The sequence below is a fragment of the Syngnathus floridae genome, chromosome 1, assembly GCF_059516105.1.
Source record: "Syngnathus floridae isolate MCC-2025c chromosome 1, RoL_Sflo_1.0, whole genome shotgun sequence".
Lineage (NCBI taxonomy): Eukaryota > Metazoa > Chordata > Actinopteri > Syngnathiformes > Syngnathidae > Syngnathus > Syngnathus floridae.
The window spans coordinates 15,103,700-15,121,680 of NC_142413.1; the positions used below are offsets into that span (position 1 = coordinate 15,103,700).

A 17,981-nucleotide genomic window follows, 5' to 3' on the forward strand; every position below is an offset into this window, starting at 1 on the left:
ATGGTTTATTTGTCTCGGTATCTTTGATTAGTGAGCTCAACCTTTTTTCCATTATTAATAAACACACTGCGAAACAAAATATTATCACCAAAGTGTCCTCCTTTCATAGTCAAGACTTATTCTCGAAAAAAAAATTCACCTAATTTTAAATAATTGTTTAAGAGGTGTTAGACTGGTGATGCTTGGGCGAATATGACAGGTTGCGTTGAACTATTTTGGAATGGGAAACTGGGTTTTTAGCACAATTAAATTGAATAATCTAATTATTACAATATTCATTTACTAAAATTGTATTTTCCTGAATTATTCACTTACATTACTTATCAACTTTTACATAGATGCTACTTTTTAAATAAATTTTAAACTCTCACATACCCCGTGGAGTGCCTTCATGTACTCCTGTTTGAGAACCACTCTGTCCATTTAAAATAGTAGCCATTCAAAAGTTATCCATCTCATTATTTCTAAAACAAACTGTTTTTACTGACCTCTGAATTTAAAACGAGTTATTCATCAATTTGTTGCATTTATGTAATATGAGGCGATCATACATTTATTTGGGTTCAAAGTCAAAAGGCCATTCAAGAGCCCTCTGATTCAGGAACACGAGATGGCCCGCAACAAAAATAAATTTAACAGTATAGAGCCACCCAAATTTCATTGACACTGATTGGGTCAGTGTAAATTTCATTAAGAAAAATCAGTCAATCAACACATTCTTGCCTTTTCAATAATTAAAAAGTTCAAGCGCAGGAGGCAACAAGTGGCCACACGCGATGGAAGAAGCATATTTATGTGTCGTAAAAGTATTGGGGAGGGTTTAAAAAAACTTTGATAATGTGTACTGGACCACAATTCATGCACAACCACGTCCGCCTCACAGTTAGGAGGGTCCCGGTTCGATTCCACCTCCGACCCTCCCCGTGTGGAGTTTGCATGTTCTCCCCGTTCCCGCGTGGGTTTTCTCCGGGCACTCCGGTCTCCTCCCACATCCCAAAAACATGCTTGGTAGGCCAATTGAGCTGTCCAAATTGCTTCTAGGTGCGAGTGCGGATGGTTGTTCGTCTCTGTGTGCCCCGCGATCGGCTGGCAATCGGTTCAGGGTGTCCCCCGCCTACTGCCCGATGACGGCTGGGATAGGCTCCAGCACGCCCGCGACCCCCGTGGGGACTAAGCGGTTCAGAAAATGGATGGATGGATGGATGATTTCCACAATGACTCAGGGGGTTTGGTGCGCGCTGTAATACCATTAATAAAATACAATGGGCATCCACCATGTCCATAGACTCTATGGCATAGAGCTTAGAATCTGTCTGCCTGCACCTTGATCAAATCCACCAAAATCACACTAAGTAACCTGCACCACAAATTAGACCTTATTTCACCTGGTCTAAGGTCTAGCTTACTTGCTAGAACAAACCACCCTCTTTCTGCCAGAACGCCCAGCATGGCGCAGTGCAGTCCGCCAAATTTCTAAACACGTCTGCAAAAATAGAGCTTTTTTTGTGTCCTCAGTTCCCAAAGGCTTACTGAATGTAGTTAAACGGAAAAGTGAAAAAACTGTGATTTACATGCTCTGTCCCAACTTCATCGGAAACTTTTGTAGGCATCAAGTTAAAAATGAGTGAATATTTGTTTAAAAGAAGGTCCTAGGCTAACCGAGCAGCGCAACATCTTTTGTCAATAGAAGATCTCTGTTACGGTCAATCCCATTGACAAGTGATGTATATTTGATTTCTCTTATCTTGTTTTTCTTGTCTTCTTTGGGGGATTCGAGGTTGCTCGTTGTGTTGACAAAACTGTCTGCTAATTGCAGACTTTGTCCTACACTTGTGACGTGTCTTTTTTAAAACACTGGGAAGAAAAAGAAAAGTTGGGCAACAATGCGGCGTGTATGTTAGCTCGTCGGGTGTCAACGATGGAAAACGGAGAGGACGAGAAACTACTTGCCTTCTCGCCGTCGCCGGGTTCTCCTCCGAATGACGAGTTGAAGAAGCTGCTCCATTTCAAAGTTTACAAAAGGCGATGGTTCGTACTCCTGGTGCTGTGCCTGCTCAACTGCTCCAATGCCATGGTGAGCTAAAACAACCACATCTTAGATTAGATAATACTGTCCAACACACTCGGCTTTGTAAAATTGGGCACTTTATCGGCAAATGATGTCAATTACTTTTCCACAATCGGCGCCACCTTATCGGAAAGTTTGAATGGAAATAAAGTTAGAGCATAATGTCGACGGCGTAGTTGTATGGCACTGTAAACTCGTAATAACAGTTAAAAAATATACTCATATCATTCCGATTGGGTCAATTACAAGCAAGCATTAATATCCATTTATCATTTTTATATACATATGTAAGTATGTATATACGGTGTATTTTAACTTCCTCGTTCATGGTCATGTGACCTGTCTCATGTGCCAGCCAACAAAACCGGTTGCTGCATGTTCTGTTGGAGAGGTCAGAGAGCCGGTGAGAATTTTACGGAAACGCAACTAAAAACTTGTTTCAAAATGTTGGGAAATGTTTTATCTTAGTCTGCAATGTTTTTACATCACATTCAACTTAGCTTAATTTGGATGGATGGATGGATGGATGGATGGATGGATGGATGGATGGATGGATGGATGGATGGATGGATGGATGGCATTCATGGCACAATTTTGATAGTAGAAGTTTCAGTAGCTAGCAATGTCAAACTCTTCATTGGTCATCTTTTGTATTTTATTTCCCAGCTGTGGCTGACCTTTGCACCAGTGGCGGACCAGTCTGCCCGATACCTAAAGGTTACCTTGTCAGACATCAACTGGTTGGCAGTGGTCTACATGGTGGTGTCTATTCCGCTCAGCCTTGCCACCACCTGGATGCTGGACACGGTCGGGTTGCGCGCCACGGTAACAAAACTGGCGTTATATTTGTTGGATGCAGTGCCGCTTACTTTAATCTTAACAAATGACAAAGACGGCAATGAAGGTTCTACTCCTGATGTGCTTACATGTTTGGTACATGTAACGTGATTATTCAGTGACCTGAAGACAAGTCTTTAGTGAAGTGAACGCTCAAAACAATTTTGCGTCTTCAGTCAACTTCCTTAATTGTGAGGCTATTTAAAGACAATGTTGAGCCGTCAAGGAACCCAACGTGCATGTTTTGAACAAAAGGCGATCTTACTTTTTTTTTTAAACAAATGTTGCTATTTTTTAACAATGACAATAAAGTGTTGGCAATTACAATCATTTTTTTAAAGACGATTTAATCTTTATCGCACCCTTGTTCTTTTTTTTTTTTTTTTTTTTTTTAACAAACAACAATAAGTATTTGATCCCTGGCTGATTTTAAATGAACGGTGACTGACTTGTGGCAGCTTCATTTTAACAGCGATTGAAAGATAATTTAAAAATTGCGCTTCTTTAAAGAAATGTCGTCTTCAAGGAACAACATACCTCCTTTTGGGAAAAAGAGACCCTTTTGTCCAACAGTTTTCCAATTTTGTGACATATTGTAAATATGAAAGGAAATGACAAATTTGTGTTTTGCTTGCACTCAGCTCATCCTGGGCTCGTGGATGAACATGTTTGGCGGCGTCATCCGCATCATGGGCGGTCCGCCGGGTGAAGTATTCAGCATCAACTACGGGGTAGTGATGCTGGGCCAGACGCTGGCGGCAATGGCACAGCCGCTCATCATCGTCACGCCCACAAAGATGGCGGCGCTCTGGTTCCCGGAACACCAGCGGGCCACGGCCAACACCATATCCTCCATGGGTGAGCTTTCACTGCGCCTCATGCTCACTTTATTTTTGACAGTGCACTCGACTCGGCAGTATTTGTCTCTGCAGCCAACCCGTTGGGCATCTTGGTGGCCAACTTGGTATCGCCTGCTGTAGCGCACAAATCAGATCAAATCCCCACACTAGTGAGTAACATACATACATACACGCAGAGGCACACACACACACACACAAACGCATATGACAGATTGGCCTTGATGCCTCCAGATGTTGGCCTACGCGGTTCCTGCCTGCCTTGCCTGTTTCCTGGCGACAGTGGGCATACGCAGCAACGCCCCACCTACGCTGCCGTCGGCCAGTGCTGAATTTTCCACTTCCGAACCTTTCGTGCAAGGCGTCAAACTGGTAGGGACGTGGCTCTATGCGGATTTGTTCCTGACAATTTAGTGTTGCATAAAACTAAATTTGAGGTGTTTTGTGTCGCGCAGCTGCTGAAGAACCGAGCGTATCTGGTGCTGCTGCTGTGCTTCGGTTCGGGGGTGGGCGTGTTCACATGCTTCTCCACACTGCTGGACCAGATCCTCTGCGTGCAGGGCTACACTAATGTGAGTCTCCTTTGTTTGCTCAGCCAGAGAGTTCTCATGACTTCTTCTGACTCATGACTGATGTGCGCCAGAGGTGAGAATCATGAGTAAAGTCATATTGAGTAAATCTAATAAAGTCATACAAGGGTAAAAATCAAGTCCTTCCATAATACTTAGGACGTGGCTTCTGGACAGAGGAGTTTTTGCAAAGAAAGTTCTAAAACCGGCCGCTTAATTGTAACCTGGACTCACGACGAAATTAAAATACAATATACATTTCAAATGATCTTATTGTACATGTTTTTTTTAACACCAAAGATAGTAAGCTTCGGTTAACTTAACGTTAGCCTAACGGCATTGTCTGAATCATTTTTGAATGTTTTCAGAAATTCTACAAACCTTTTGTTAACAATAAAGACAATTCAGTCATAAGAATTAACCACTCCAGCATGTGCAATTCATGAGTTTTTTATTAGAATTCCAATGTGTGTTTTTTAAATCGCATCGATTGCAGGACTTTGCGGGCCTGTGCGGTGCCCTCTTTATTGTGTTTGGCATCGTTGGCGCCGTCTTACTGGGACTATACGTGGACAAAACCAAACGGTTCACGGAGGCCATCAAGATCAACATGGCCCTCTCTTCCTTGGCGGGCATTGCCTTCTCTGTGGTGAGCTCATGGCACCCATCTTCCAACTTTACATGGCCTCTTAACACAATCTGAACACTGACTCCTCCTCAGGTGTGTCTGATGCAGCAGCAGAGCATCGCCGTGGCGACGGTGTGCTCGCTCTTTGGCTTCTTTGGGTTCTCCATTTTCCCGGTGGTCATGGAGCTGTCAGTGGAATGTTCCTACCCGGTGGGAGAGGCCACTTCGGCAGGACTCGTCTTCATATCAGGGTACCAGATCAAGTCCTAATGGAGTGTCTGTTCTAAACTTTGGAAATCCTCCATTTTCAAATGCTAATTTCTCACCCCCCAAAAGTGGTCTTTTCCCCCATTCACTTTTCTTGGAGGATTTCTGCTCATTCCTAATGTCGAAGTAGCATCCTCGCCCAACCCAAAAAATCGATCGGCTCCTCACTGTATGATGTCACAAAGGGAAGAGCCACCCATATAGCATTGACATAGTTACCTTCTACCTGGGAATGGCTGATGGTGAAGTGGTACACTCACCTGTCTTGTGTGCAGGCACCATGCGTTCGATTCCCGCATATGACGTTGCGCTTGTGTGTGAGTGACTTACAAAAAAAAAAAACGTTGACATAACACACGCCCAGTTTTTCAGAGCAGTTTAAAATGACATCATATGGCTCCTTTAAAATATGTAAAGCTGGAATGTTCCTGCAACTAAATCGACAAGACTTTTTTTTAACCATTAAAGAGGTTGTTGAAATAATAGAAAGCCATTTCAGGTTCTCGCTCTATCATTGATTGTTTAAGATGAGGGTGCTTGACTTTTTCTTCATCTTTGTAGACAAATCCTGTCCATCATCTACATCGTCCTCCTCCAGTCTTTGGCCACGCCTGTCGCCGAGTCACTTCGCTCGACATGTGGGCTCGCCCCTCAGAGCTGGAAAGGTAATGTATCGGGGCCATATTGGAGGAGCCCCTACATATATAAAAAAATGGATACACCAAATTCAAATTCTGAACATACAAAACTAAATAGTCAAAACATAAACTATATAAATTTCTGTCTTAAATATTTTTCTGGATAAATTCTGAATAAAGTTGTATTTTTACTACTATATATTTATTTTGTATATTTTATATTTTAATATTCGATACAGTGGGGCACTGGTTAGCACGTCCGCCTCACAATTCGGAGCCCTTCCTGTGTGGATTTTGCATGTTCTTCCCGTGCTTGCGTGGGTTTCCTCCACATCCCCAATACATGTTTGGTAAGGCTGATTGAGCACTCCAAATTGCCCCTAGGTGTGAATGTGAGTGCAGATGGTTGTTTGTCTCTGTGTGCCCTGCGATTGATTGGCACGAGTTCAGGGTGTCCCCCGCCTACTGCCTGATGACTGCTGGGATAGGCTCTAGCATGCCTGCGACCCCCGTGGGGACAAGCGTTACAGATAATGGATGAACGGGGAGGGCCAGAGGTGGAATCGAACCCGCACCCTCCGTGAGGTGGACGTGCTAACCAGTGCGCCTTCGAGCCGCCTGAAAGTATTCATTTAAAAAGATATTTGTTGTATACATTTATTTCATTTTTTACAGACTTAATTATATTATTATTTTTTCAAAGGACTATTACCCTTTTTATAACAACATAGTCAACTATGTAGGTTAAAAAATAACTATAAAAATGTTTTTTTTATTTATTGTTTCATCCCTCAGTGTCCATGACCGTGCTAGCAGCACTGACCACACTCTTCACCTGCGTTTTCATCATCGCCTTCCATACACGCTACAAGCGCCTGGAGGCCGAGGAGGATGCCACCTACGGGCACGCCCGAGACAATCGATCTGCTGCTCCCACCCCAGCCAGCATTAACACATAATGATCCATAACGATACAACTTGAGTTTGTCCGTTACATGTGCTGTAACAGATGAGCCAAATATGGACTTTGCACTTTAAAAAATTTTTTTCAAGAGTCTTTGTTTCATCTGAATTGTGTGAATGATATTTTTAAATGATGGAAAGCTGATCCTTATTGAAATTGTGTGTTGTTGGTGTGTTTATAATATTGACAATATTGTAATTTGTTTTTTATTGATTCCTTATCTAGGTTTGTATGTTCCTAAAATGGTTTTAATTTGATCATGTCATTAGTTAAACTAAAAAAAACTTCATTTTTATGTTTTGTGAGTAAAAGGTAATTATCACAAAAACTAATTCCTATGGTGTTAACCGTTAACTACAAAAAAGAAAATTTCTGTAAATATATCAAAATTATTACAGTAAAATACAGTTCAAATATCAAGAAACATATTTCAGAATATACATTATAAAGGCTTGTGTGTTCCATACCCACCGCCTCTCAAGCACTTACTCCTATAGCAGGACGTCACATCTTTCAAAGTAAAGCACTTAAAATTAATTCTACATTATGCATTCATTCTTACGGGAAATATTGCTTCTACATAATTTCTTTTCTACCTACAATCCCGATCACGGAGTGAATTACGTTCGAGGTAGCGGTTTTCCTGTATTTTTTATTTTATTTTATACCCTTTAAAGTTGAAAATAGTATTATCCCATTGTAAATTACCCCTGTATGCAAACAAAACAAACCTTGTGTGCCTTTGTCAATTTGGAACTTTTAGTCATGAACCACAAAATGGTGGTTTTGAGGTTTTTACTTTGAGAATGAGTTTGAGTGAAAAATGTATACATAGATACAGATAGAAACATTAAATATATTCAAATAATAAATGCAATACTATTAAAATGTATTAGCTTAAATTACAAAATCATTTTATGAATTCAAATTTAAATTTTAAGTTGGTTTGTGCATAGTGCAATCAAAAAATAAATATTTGACATTAAACATTTATCTAGAGGGTTTGAAGTTGAGCAGAAATTTGGATCTAAATTTATAAAATGTTACTACAAAAATACAATTTGTGGCATCTACTGATGTGGAACAAGATGCCTATTGGGTTCAAATTGAATAAAGTATAAATATACACCTCATTTTTTGTACATCTTAAAATTCTTTCATTTTATTTTATGACATCCTCTTTTTGCAGCATTTAGGTAGAGGATTTTGAATTAAGTTGAGCATAATTTGTATGTAGTGTATTAAAAAAGAATAGTCAAAAATACAATCCCAAAATAATGATAAAATAATAACCAAATTCTAATACTCCACTACAATACTCCACTATATTTAGCATTCTGCAATTTTGGTTGATAGCTTTCTATAAAACCAACAAACGAACAGTGCTTACTCTAATAATGTACAGAGCTGTATTTCACATGATTACTTCACGCAATTCATAAAAAAAAAAAAAAAAAAAAGGCTACGACGTGGTTTAAAGTACTTTGGAGTTTTAATTCATTTTCAATTCCACATAAAACAAATATTTTAAAAAAACAAAAAGTTGAAAGGATCACTCTGGACTTGAAGTTCAACAAGGGGACCGACATTTAAAAAAAAAAAAACTAAATAAGAACAGCATCGTAAACATTTCTTTTTAAATGGCTGAGGGGTTTCTTGATGCAAGACCTGGAAAGTTGCGCAGAAGATTTTCAGAGCTGAAGGGCGCAAAACTGCTGATAGACGGCAAGGATGTGGTGGTCCAGCTCGGCCGTGAAAAGCAGGTTTTCCAACGTGCCCATGTACTGCTGGATGGTCACGTGGTGCTGATGAGGAATAGCAAGATTCATGTGAGTACTTCATTGTGTGCGCCAGTGAGCGTGCGTGTGTTACCATGAGAAAGATCTGCTGCAGCCTCTCCACGCAGTTCTTGTACCATGGTGTGCTGACATTTACGCTGCCTGTCTCGCAGCGTACCAGATGTTCTGTCAAGAGCATGATGAAGCGCTGCCGGGCCACATGGAAAATAGCTGTTAAATTACAATTGTTTCTCCCAAAGATTACTAGAAACGGGTAAACAAAAGTGGCAATGACAGTAATGTTTGCTATGCTAAGTCAAAACCGGGAAACTCTTAGAATTCAATTACTGTCCAAAAAGTGACAGATTTTGACCTGGAAGATGACGAGGAAGAGGTTCTTCTGCTCGCTCTGGGCCGACTCCACCTTCTCCTGCAGCCTCTCGATCTGTTCTTCCAGCTGAACCTCCTCGTCCTCGCTGTTCTTCTCCATGTCTTCTTCGTCCCCGCTGTCCCTCGGCTGCCCGACGTAAGCAGACAGGTAAACAGACGATGTTGAAATCCACCCACAAATCTTTTATGAATAGTAACGGAGATTCAACAAGTTGGGACACGAGTGTGAAGTTTGACACTTCTACCAATATCCCACTGTTGAGACAAAATAACCTTGGGGTCAGAGAGTTGTTGATATTTGAGCACCTGCAAATAAACTCAACATTAAGAAGCCACAAACTTTCAGTAGCTGGTACTAAACTACTGGAACAAATTAAATGCAGGAACCAAGATGTCTGCAAATCTAAAGACTTGTGAAGAGACTACTGATACAAAACATACAATGTGTTATATGAGACGTATTCCATATGAAATCTACTGTGATTTGTGCTTTGAAATCTCTTGTATTATGTCTATAATAGAGGCTGGCGCCTGTGCTGTTGATGTGCAAGTGTTGATACCAAAACTCATCAACACTGTTGTTTAATGTTGATACTAAAACTCAAAAACAATGTTGTGGAATGCTGAATGTTGATTATGAAACACATAAATATGAGATGGAGTTTCAATCTTGAGGGCACACCAGGGACAGAGCTCTAAGCTCCAGCAACAGGCATTTCATTAACTGTATCTTATACAATGGAGCTCCTAAACTGGGCCTTCAGAGCAATCGACCAGACAATCTTCACTCGACGTCCAGGAACTGGGGAGCCACAATGCCCCCCACGGTACCTCGCTCACAGGGTACACAACGGATGGCTGGAGCAAGTGACACGTCATGTGCCTTGACGTGTTGCACACGGAAGATGTGTACCTCTTGAGCTCTATCGTCATCGGCTGGCTCTCTCCAACCCTCATGGTGCTGTACATGTACCATAAACTGAAGGGACTAAACCTTGGAAAACAACCAGAGGGGTGAAAGCAGAGAGCCCAGAGAGATGAAGACAATGCTCCATCATGGTCAAGCTACAGGAGGCCAGCATGGGAGACGAATAGCAGCGATCGGTCGGTGCAAGTGCCGTCTGGTGCTGGGGACAGTGCCCGTGGTGCCTGCAAGATTGTAACTCCAAATCAAAATTGATTAACTTGTACCTTCTTGTTTTGCTGCTTCTCTAGTTTGTCCTTGGCCTCTTCCAGCTCTGTCTGGATCTTCTGGACGTGTTTGTTCATCTTCCGGATGGTCGAGTGCAAAATCTCCCATATGTAGAGTCTGGGTTAGATGAAAGAGAATGTCATTTGTGGAAGTGGATGAGGAAGTAGACTCAGTACATACCTGGTGAACTCGTGAGCCATGTCCTGAGAGAAAAGCCAGTTGGCCACAGCAGCGCAGTCCACAATCTGTGTGCGGATCATTTTATCCACCAGCACTGCGATCATCTAAAAGGATTCAAATGTTCCAAAACGTGAGCCGACAACCAGCAGACTGACATTTCCTGCTCATTGAAGGGTAGGGGCTGGGGTAGGGTTGCGTCCTACCTGTGGGTGGTTCTTCCACGCCTGGTAGACCACCTTGAGAATGTGCAGTTTGCCTTCGTCACTATCTGTGAGATTCTTCAGGATCTCGTGAAACCTGCAGGCAAGACCAGCATATATCTATTATTATTGGGTTCACTTTTGAAAATAGCTAAAACGACAGTAAACCCCCACTATTGGGGAGTAGGTGGTGTCAGTAGATTGTACACTGATCTCGTTGAGTGGATCAAAATCGTTCCACATTTTACATCATATGCAAAGTTGGTGATCGACTATTGTAAAATCTGAGCAATGTTTCAATTATGTCATTGATCATTTCCACGAAATAAGACAATGGAGAAAACAACCTGGTTCATCCACGCGTATTCCTTTAACAATTTGCTTACATACACTGCATAATGACAGCTGTTACATATTCTGACCTTGTCGGGTGAGGTAACCGAATTCCAAAAAGCTCTCATGTAAACTGAACACCCCAACTTTGAGCATTATTGATTAAGTGGCGCGTTTTCAAGGTTCTGGGGTGAACTTACTTGCCAAGGGCGCTGAACGAATGGCTGAATGATTTGGCGGCCAGGTGAAGAAGGGTCTGCAAGAAGACGTCCACCTTCAGCGGATTAAAACTCTCGCCTTCGTCTGCCAGGAGACGAAGAAGCGTAAATGTCCAATATTACGTTCATAGGCCTAAATCAACACAGTGTAAAAAATGTTAAATAATGTTAAAAAACTAACAACCGTCGTCGTCATCCTGGTTGGGGTTGGGCACGTCTTTGAGGATAGTGAGAATCTCCTCGTTGGATGCTCGGTTCTTGATGGCGTTGCAGACGATGATTGAGACGGGGTAACCCGGCAACAATGCTGAGACATAAAAATGTGGCTATAACCTTTTTCGGATCTTTTGGCAGTTTCCAAACAACGACAAAAAGGCTTACAAGCATTTTCGGTCTCATATTTGTAAACGAAGATAGGCTCGGCTGGAATGAGAGCGGCGAAGGTGGGCGGGACAATTTCCACAATTCTCTGGTGGTAGGACAACCTGCATAACGCACATTCATCCATTCACAGAATAAAAAAATATACATATTATATATTTACATCATAAAGTACCCACCTCTAAAGCACCACATTTGCATATTTAATATACTTGAGAATTACAATTATGTATCTTATCTAAACTATACTTATGTCAAAATATACATATAATATACACAAATTACAACTGTCACAAAAGCTATGAAATGTTCTCCTTTCCTTTAGAGCAAGGGTATCCAAACTACGGCCCGCAGGCCCGTTTTGGGGGTGACGTCAGTGCCTCCCCAGTTATGAACCGCACCGCACGTCACTGTTATTTAATATATGCATCTATTGCACCCCAATGACATCATATTTAATGGCCCCTTATGTAACAAATTTGCATGTATTTAATCATGGGAAAATAATTCCATACCTCATACACTTCTCCAGAACCTCTTTGACAAATTTGGGCTTGGGTTTCTCCAGATCCAATGTCAAACAGTCAGCCCTTCACAAAATCGACAACAACAACAAAGGGTCAATCGAACCTGCTGACGATAAATATTCCTATTTTATGTTTAAAAGCTTCGCTCACCAGTCATCCCAGCTCCATCGAAACTGGAAGTTGCTCAAATGGTGGGAGAACCAGTTGATTAGTCTGAAACCAAGATAAAGGCCAGGGTGAGACAGGAAAAAAATGGGTGTGGCCCTTCATCGCAGCGGAGGAAAAGACGCATTACCTGTCGATACAGGTGGTGTTCATAGTGTCCAGTCGCATATAGAGCATCTCTGTGGCTTGGGCCAACTGAGGCGCTCAGTTAAAGAAACATTCAATGTCCATTCAGTATTTCGAGGTCCAGCATCTATCATACCAATATTTCAGGCTCATTTGACTGAAATTCCTTGGGGTTGTTGGTTCAAGAACAAATCTTGAAAATGGATATCAAGTGGCACTTTCAACCAAAGGTAGACTTGGTGGGCCAGCCAATCATGACTGAGAATATATGTGGCAAAATTTGACTTTGAAAGTAGAAACAACAGATTGGCCATTTCCTGTCAAATGCACCAGTCGGCCTCAAATTGGGTAAACTAAAAAAAAAAAAGGATTCTTGCTCATATATGAGAATGATTCAGAAATGGTAGTTGACAATTAAAAATAATGTCTTTTTTTTTCCTAATACAGGTTAGGATACAACTTGTGGTAGTGAGCCTGGCTGCAGTTTACACAGTTCAATCAGCAGCGACGTGTACATTACATCAATATGAGGCGGAGAGGGCAGCTGAAAAAGTTCTCCAAAAATCACCTGAAGGTGGGAGGAGAATATTGTCAAAATATGGGTTACATATGATTTTGTTAATCACAGCAAAGAAATAAGCACACCTCCACAATGTGATAGTTGAGCGGGATCTTATTTTTGCCGGGGTAGCTGAGCAACTGGGCGGCGCTGTAATGGAAAGAACAAGTCAAGTTTATATGTGTATACAAGGATGAGAAACATTTTTATGACCATTGCTCCAAAAACTTCAAAACATAGTATTTTCCTATTGAAATAACAGAAAATTCAATGAATCTGTTCCAACCAAATGGAAAAACTCCAACGAAAAATTATAGAGGAACTATGGATAGAGGTTTACCAAGTTCTGCGTTCTTTCCAGTGAGTCTTCATGATGCAGTGTAAGTTCTCTTCGATGACAAACCGCTCCACAGAATGACTGCCGGGCATGACCGGACCCTGATAGCAACATACAGTGGTCACACAAGATAACAATACATGAAAAATAAACACATAATAAAGAGAGCATTAGTGTTTGACCACTAAGACAGAAGGGCGCAGTTATAAAAACATATAATAAAGTAAAAATTAATAATGGGCCTATTTTATTTTTAATGCACCACCAAGAGAGGTGCCCAACAGACTGTGAAAAGGTCTTAAGTGGCTTTGAACTATGGACTGATGTGACCTGGAATAGTGTGGATGGTGGGGCAAAAAAATAATAATAATTGCGCCGAGCACTTTTTGTGATTCATGTGGTCATGTTGATTAACTTAACAAAACAGGCCAACTAAAATACATGTCATTTTTATTGCTTAAAAAAAGTATTGTCCCGAGTATTAACAAAAAAACGCTACTCAAAATTACTACTCAAATGAAGTCAATTAGCAAAATTGAAAAAATTGAAAGTCTTGATACCTGTGATTATTATCTCAGGGTGCATCAGTCATGTGCCAAAATGGTTTACCTCGGGTGCGTCCGTGTAGTCGAACATGCGGAAGATGATGCGGGGCATGGGGTATTGTGCGTTGGGCATGTGTCCTGGCGGCGTGAAGGGCGGCAGGTTATGCTGCAGAGCCTCGCACAGCACGCTGTCAAAGGCGATATATGGACGCAGGATATGACGCTCCTGCCAGCGGTCCTTCTTCAGCTTCTGGATTTGTGCCCAAAGGCAGTCCAGGTACTGCCAGGACACATATTCTGGGTTAGGGTTGAGATTTGTTTTTATTTATTTGTCTTAGTTGTCAATTTCTCACCTCTTCTTGAGGGTGGGGCTTCTCGGCAGTCCACACCTGAAGCATTGGGAGATGAGTCTTAACTCGCCTCCTGAAAAGAACAGGAAGAAGATGAACCCTCAGTCATCAATGTCTCATGAATGGAACAAGCAGGGACCATTAATGGTGAAAATAGAAGGTTAGTAAAGCATATTAGGGAACAATGATGAAAAATAAATCATTTCTACGACATTATTATTATTACATTTTATTTAAGAAATAAAAAAAAAAGGTAAGCTTACGAGAACAGATTTTAGACAAAGTTAACATTGATGAAATCAGAATGAAATCAGACAAACAATGTCATATTTCCCAAAAAGAAAACTATTAGTTTCACAATTTTTTTTTCTAATCTTGGAATAATTGTGCATTTAGGAGTAAAAGTTGATAAGTAAATAAAAATTGTAGATAGTAATTGTAAATAGTAAATAATTATGAAAAAAAAGTGATCTTTTGAATATACATCTACCTTCTACCCAAGTTTCAAAAAGTAATATTGCATAGAACTATATATTTTCAGCTAGCACAGTTGGGACTTTTTGTAGTTTTTCTGTTTCGTAAGAAGAGATGCGCTGTTATCATAATTAAGTTGTATTAAGGTGTTTTCATTTTAATTTTTAAAACTATTTTAATCTTCCAAGACTAGAGGTGATGTTTAAAAGAATTCAGAGTCAGTGAATTAAACAAATATGAATTCAAATGTTCTTATGAGCTTGGAGTCCCATTTCAGAGTAAAAGGAAGTAATTTTGTGATTAAGTCATATTTTGTGCAAGAAAGAAGATTAGAAATCGTGGAAAATAAAGTCACACTTGGATTAACATTCTATTTGTTCCATTATTCATAGCCTACAGAAAATAGATTTAATTCTGGAAAATAGTTCATAAGGTTCTGAGAAAAAAAACTGTCAAGCTGTGAAACGTGAGTTTTATTAAAGTCAAGTCCTACTTGAGGTAGCCTTCAATCTGGCTGAGGAGTCGGTCCATCTCCACATCCTTCTTCTCATAAAGTTCCTTGCCCACCCATGGCAGGCAGGACAGCACCACGTACACAAACCAATCCGATCGAACCTTTGCATCCAAAGACACAAGAACCACTTTATGACACCTTATCAAGTGTGTGATAACCCAAATGAAAATACCTGTGGCACATCTTCCTCCTGCATAACACTGACAAAGTTCTCAAACATGGCCACCATGGATGGAGCGGCAATCACGTGGCAGTTGACCAAGTCGGACAGGAAGCGCACCTAAACGAGACATGTTAATAGCACAAAAAGGCTGCAGATGTGGTGGTTTGTTGCACTAGTTTACCAAGTAAACGGCCTCGCTGTAGAGGTTGTTCTTCAGAGTCTCCTTCAGCTGCCGGATCATGGCCTCCACAAACTCGCCGCCGAAGTTGTAGTTCCTGGCGTTGAGGAGCCCCACCAGCGTCGTGTACACAGTCAGCTTCTCGGGGAGGAGGCGAGCCCTGCCGATGCGACACAGTTGATTACAGCCACTACACTAAGTGTGTGTGTGTTTGCGACTGCGTGTGAGATGAGTCGTTTGACTTACACTGAACATAAAATGCGAAGGATTTTGTTCTTGTAGTTAGGAAGGTCCGCCTCCAGCACGCCGGCGAGCCCTTCCAGGTTGCTCTCTAAGGACGACTTGCTCTGTCCAAACAAACATTAAAACACAATTATTGCTGTTGCCCCCAAAATACATGTCTAAAATAACAATATCTCTAAATGCAAGTGCACTTCGTGGGCCCTAAAGTGGAGGATATTTGGAATCTTATCGAATGCTAAAAGGCAAATTAAATATGTTTAGTTTGCATAACCGCTTTCCAAATATCCCCTTGACGTGCAACATGGCTTTCAGTACAATATAGCTACCTTTTCTCCCACATTGCATATCAAAGACTCCAGGCTGTCTTCAATATCGGTGGCCTCGGAGGTTCTCCTCCTCTTGTGATCCTGGCCTTCTGTTGGTTCCACATTGGAGAAGCCAAAAGTCACATTTTAAAGGCATTCAAAACTTGTTACTTGTGTACACCTCGAACTGTCACACTTGTGTCAGAGCATCCTTGTCACCTTTTTGACTTGTGTCCTATCTGTTAGTGTTAATAAGCGGTTGGTGGCAGTCGCCAAGTTCAATTGTATCTCAATGTGAGAAATACTGCCGTATTTTTGACGTGCTTAGTTGTAAGCGATTGACCTTTAAATAGGGCTGCACAATATATAAAAAAAATATCAATATTGAAATAGTTTTTTGATGAATTGTGCAGCCTTACTTAAACCTGTGCAATGTGCATATCTCAAAGACATGCATTTTTTTAATGGGATTGTATGCTTTTATCTGGACTAAGCTAGTTAGACGCAAACTTAAATGTGGATTGCCATCCAATAGTTGAACATCATCAAGGTTACTTTAAATTAATTATCTAAGAATACATTTAGATTGGTTATTTTCCAGCATAAATAAATATATCATTAGATAGTAAAAATGTAATTCCCCCCCAATTTATTTATTATTATTAAGGTCGATATTGCAATATTCAACAGTCATATGCTTTTTCGCACAACCCTATTTTTAAAAGTAATGTTGTAAAATTAGTTTAGATTATTCGAGAGACATAAGATCATACTTTGGGATATATAAGGCAATTATAAACATTTATTTTGGGGGCGTGGCGGCTACGACTGACGAGTTCTGTCCCTCGCCCAGTTCAGTGTTGACTGGAATTTCATACAAAACAAACACACTTGTTTCATTTTCATATTTGAATGTAGACATTTGCTACTTGACGCTATGACCAAAAAGTACATTACTGCATGATTGTTTCTTTCTAGCTGGTGTGTGTGCGTGCGTGTGCGCGCGCGCGTGTCTGACTGTGTGTGTGCGTGTGTATTTTAAAATGACAAAAGGGTAAATAAACATGTCTGCCTCTGGTACTCGATGCTACCTCAAAAGCTAAAAACATTCCCCATGAACAAAACATATAAGACAGTATTGTAACTAGGCAAATACATTAGTGGTCAAAAATACGAACGAACGATTACATTTTAAGTATATTTCATGTTTATTTACTCTTCAAGACAGTTTACAAAAGAAATCTGCAGCGGGAAGCAGAGTTAACCAATCCAATTTGTTACTTGCGACTGGCCGCAATACATTTGACCCAACGTGCAAAAACGACTACGTAAAAGTCAAACTTACCGTCATAGGAGTCGCTATGTCGTCTCCTGGACATGTTTTAATCCGTTTTACCTTGAGGGGTGAGCGAAAAAAATACAAACTAATGTGGCCTAAAACGGAAAATAGCGCCTTTTCATGTATAAATTCAACTCGCAGGTGACGTGCGACAAACGGCCTAGCTTAGCCGCCGGCCCATTCAAGCAAGACACACTTCCGGTAACGAGAGTCAGCACAAAGCGCAAGTTTTTTGGGTTGTGAAAATAGCTATTAAATGGATAATAACTGACTTTAGTTCTTTATATAGTAAGGTAGGACTAATATTATTGTAAATAGATGATACCTCAATAAAAATAGAAATCTGTAAGAAAAAGGGGCCCGTTTAAGTGGAGCACAAATAAAATCAATTGGTGCAACCGCCTTTTACTTCCTCTTTGTTGCACGGACTTAATATTTCCATGACTTGTTGACGATGAGCTTTGACGGCGAGGGTTACGAGTCTACGACAAATATGTTAAATTTTCTGCTACTAATAAAAAAAGTCCACAATTTTGATATTATTTTTGAGAATAAAATCCTAACTATATCCAACTTGTTCCCCTTTTATATTTTGTTGGGCCTAAAGCTTAAAATGTTATGTATGCTATTGTCGAATATGTTTCAAAGTGAATAAT

The 17,981-nt window shown here is 40.6% G+C and overlaps 2 protein-coding genes across 3 annotated transcripts; one reads left to right on the forward strand and one right to left on the reverse strand.

Annotated features, from left to right (window-relative positions):
* Nucleotides 1–1,660: 1,660 nt before the first annotated feature.
* Nucleotides 1,661–7,961, forward strand: slc49a3 (solute carrier family 49 member 3). Its single transcript, XM_088377760.1, has 10 exons — nt 1,661–2,074; nt 2,735–2,893; nt 3,547–3,763; nt 3,838–3,914; nt 3,997–4,134; nt 4,218–4,334; nt 4,828–4,980; nt 5,053–5,210; nt 5,788–5,891; nt 6,660–7,961. The coding sequence occupies exons 1-10, from the start codon at nt 1,895–1,897 to the stop codon at nt 6,821–6,823; spliced, it is 1,467 nt and encodes a 488-aa protein (XP_088233886.1). The 5' UTR covers nt 1,661–1,894; the 3' UTR covers nt 6,824–7,961.
* A 340-nt stretch (nt 7,962–8,301) lies between these two features.
* On the reverse strand, nt 8,302–17,691 carry ncbp1 (nuclear cap binding protein subunit 1). 2 transcript variants are annotated; one of them, XM_088377740.1, is made up of 23 exons: nt 17,332–17,691; nt 16,008–16,096; nt 15,685–15,785; nt 15,442–15,598; nt 15,270–15,377; nt 15,077–15,198; nt 14,113–14,182; nt 13,824–14,039; nt 13,218–13,315; nt 12,964–13,027; nt 12,776–12,886; nt 12,323–12,387; nt 12,178–12,240; nt 12,016–12,090; nt 11,501–11,604; nt 11,301–11,426; nt 11,102–11,204; nt 10,572–10,665; nt 10,369–10,472; nt 10,188–10,305; nt 8,980–9,123; nt 8,701–8,814; nt 8,302–8,633 (listed from the first exon to the last, which is right to left on the reverse strand). In XM_088377740.1, the coding sequence occupies exons 1-23, from the start codon at nt 17,363–17,365 to the stop codon at nt 8,520–8,522; spliced, it is 2,394 nt and encodes a 797-aa protein (XP_088233866.1). In that variant the 5' UTR covers nt 17,366–17,691; the 3' UTR covers nt 8,302–8,519. The 2 variants fall into 2 exon arrangements, with proteins under 2 accessions (XP_088233866.1, XP_088233876.1); XM_088377750.1 differs by having other exon boundaries at nt 11,304–11,426; nt 17,332–17,690.
* Between the last annotated feature and the right edge of the window lie 290 nt (nt 17,692–17,981).

Bases quoted from the DNA above. Each gene is read 5' to 3' on its own strand.
- slc49a3 (XM_088377760.1), top strand. From the start codon at position 1,895: ATGTTAGCTCGTCGGGTGTCAACGATGGAAAACGGAGAGGACGAGAAA. The intron at 4,335-4,827 runs GTGAGTCTCCTT...CATCGATTGCAG, and splicing joins GCGTGCAGGGCTACACTAAT to GACTTTGCGGGCCTGTGCGG. The intron at 5,892-6,659 runs GTAATGTATCGG...TTCATCCCTCAG, and splicing joins CGCCCCTCAGAGCTGGAAAG to TGTCCATGACCGTGCTAGCA.
- ncbp1 (XM_088377740.1), bottom strand. From the start codon at position 17,365: ATGTCCAGGAGACGACATAGCGACTCCTATGACG. The intron at 15,599-15,684 runs GTAAGTCAAACG...TCGCATCGGCAG, and splicing joins CTTCGCATTTTATGTTCAGT to GGCTCGCCTCCTCCCCGAGA. The intron at 8,634-8,700 runs GTAACACACGCA...ATTCCTCATCAG, and splicing joins TGCAGCAGATCTTTCTCATG to CACCACGTGACCATCCAGCA.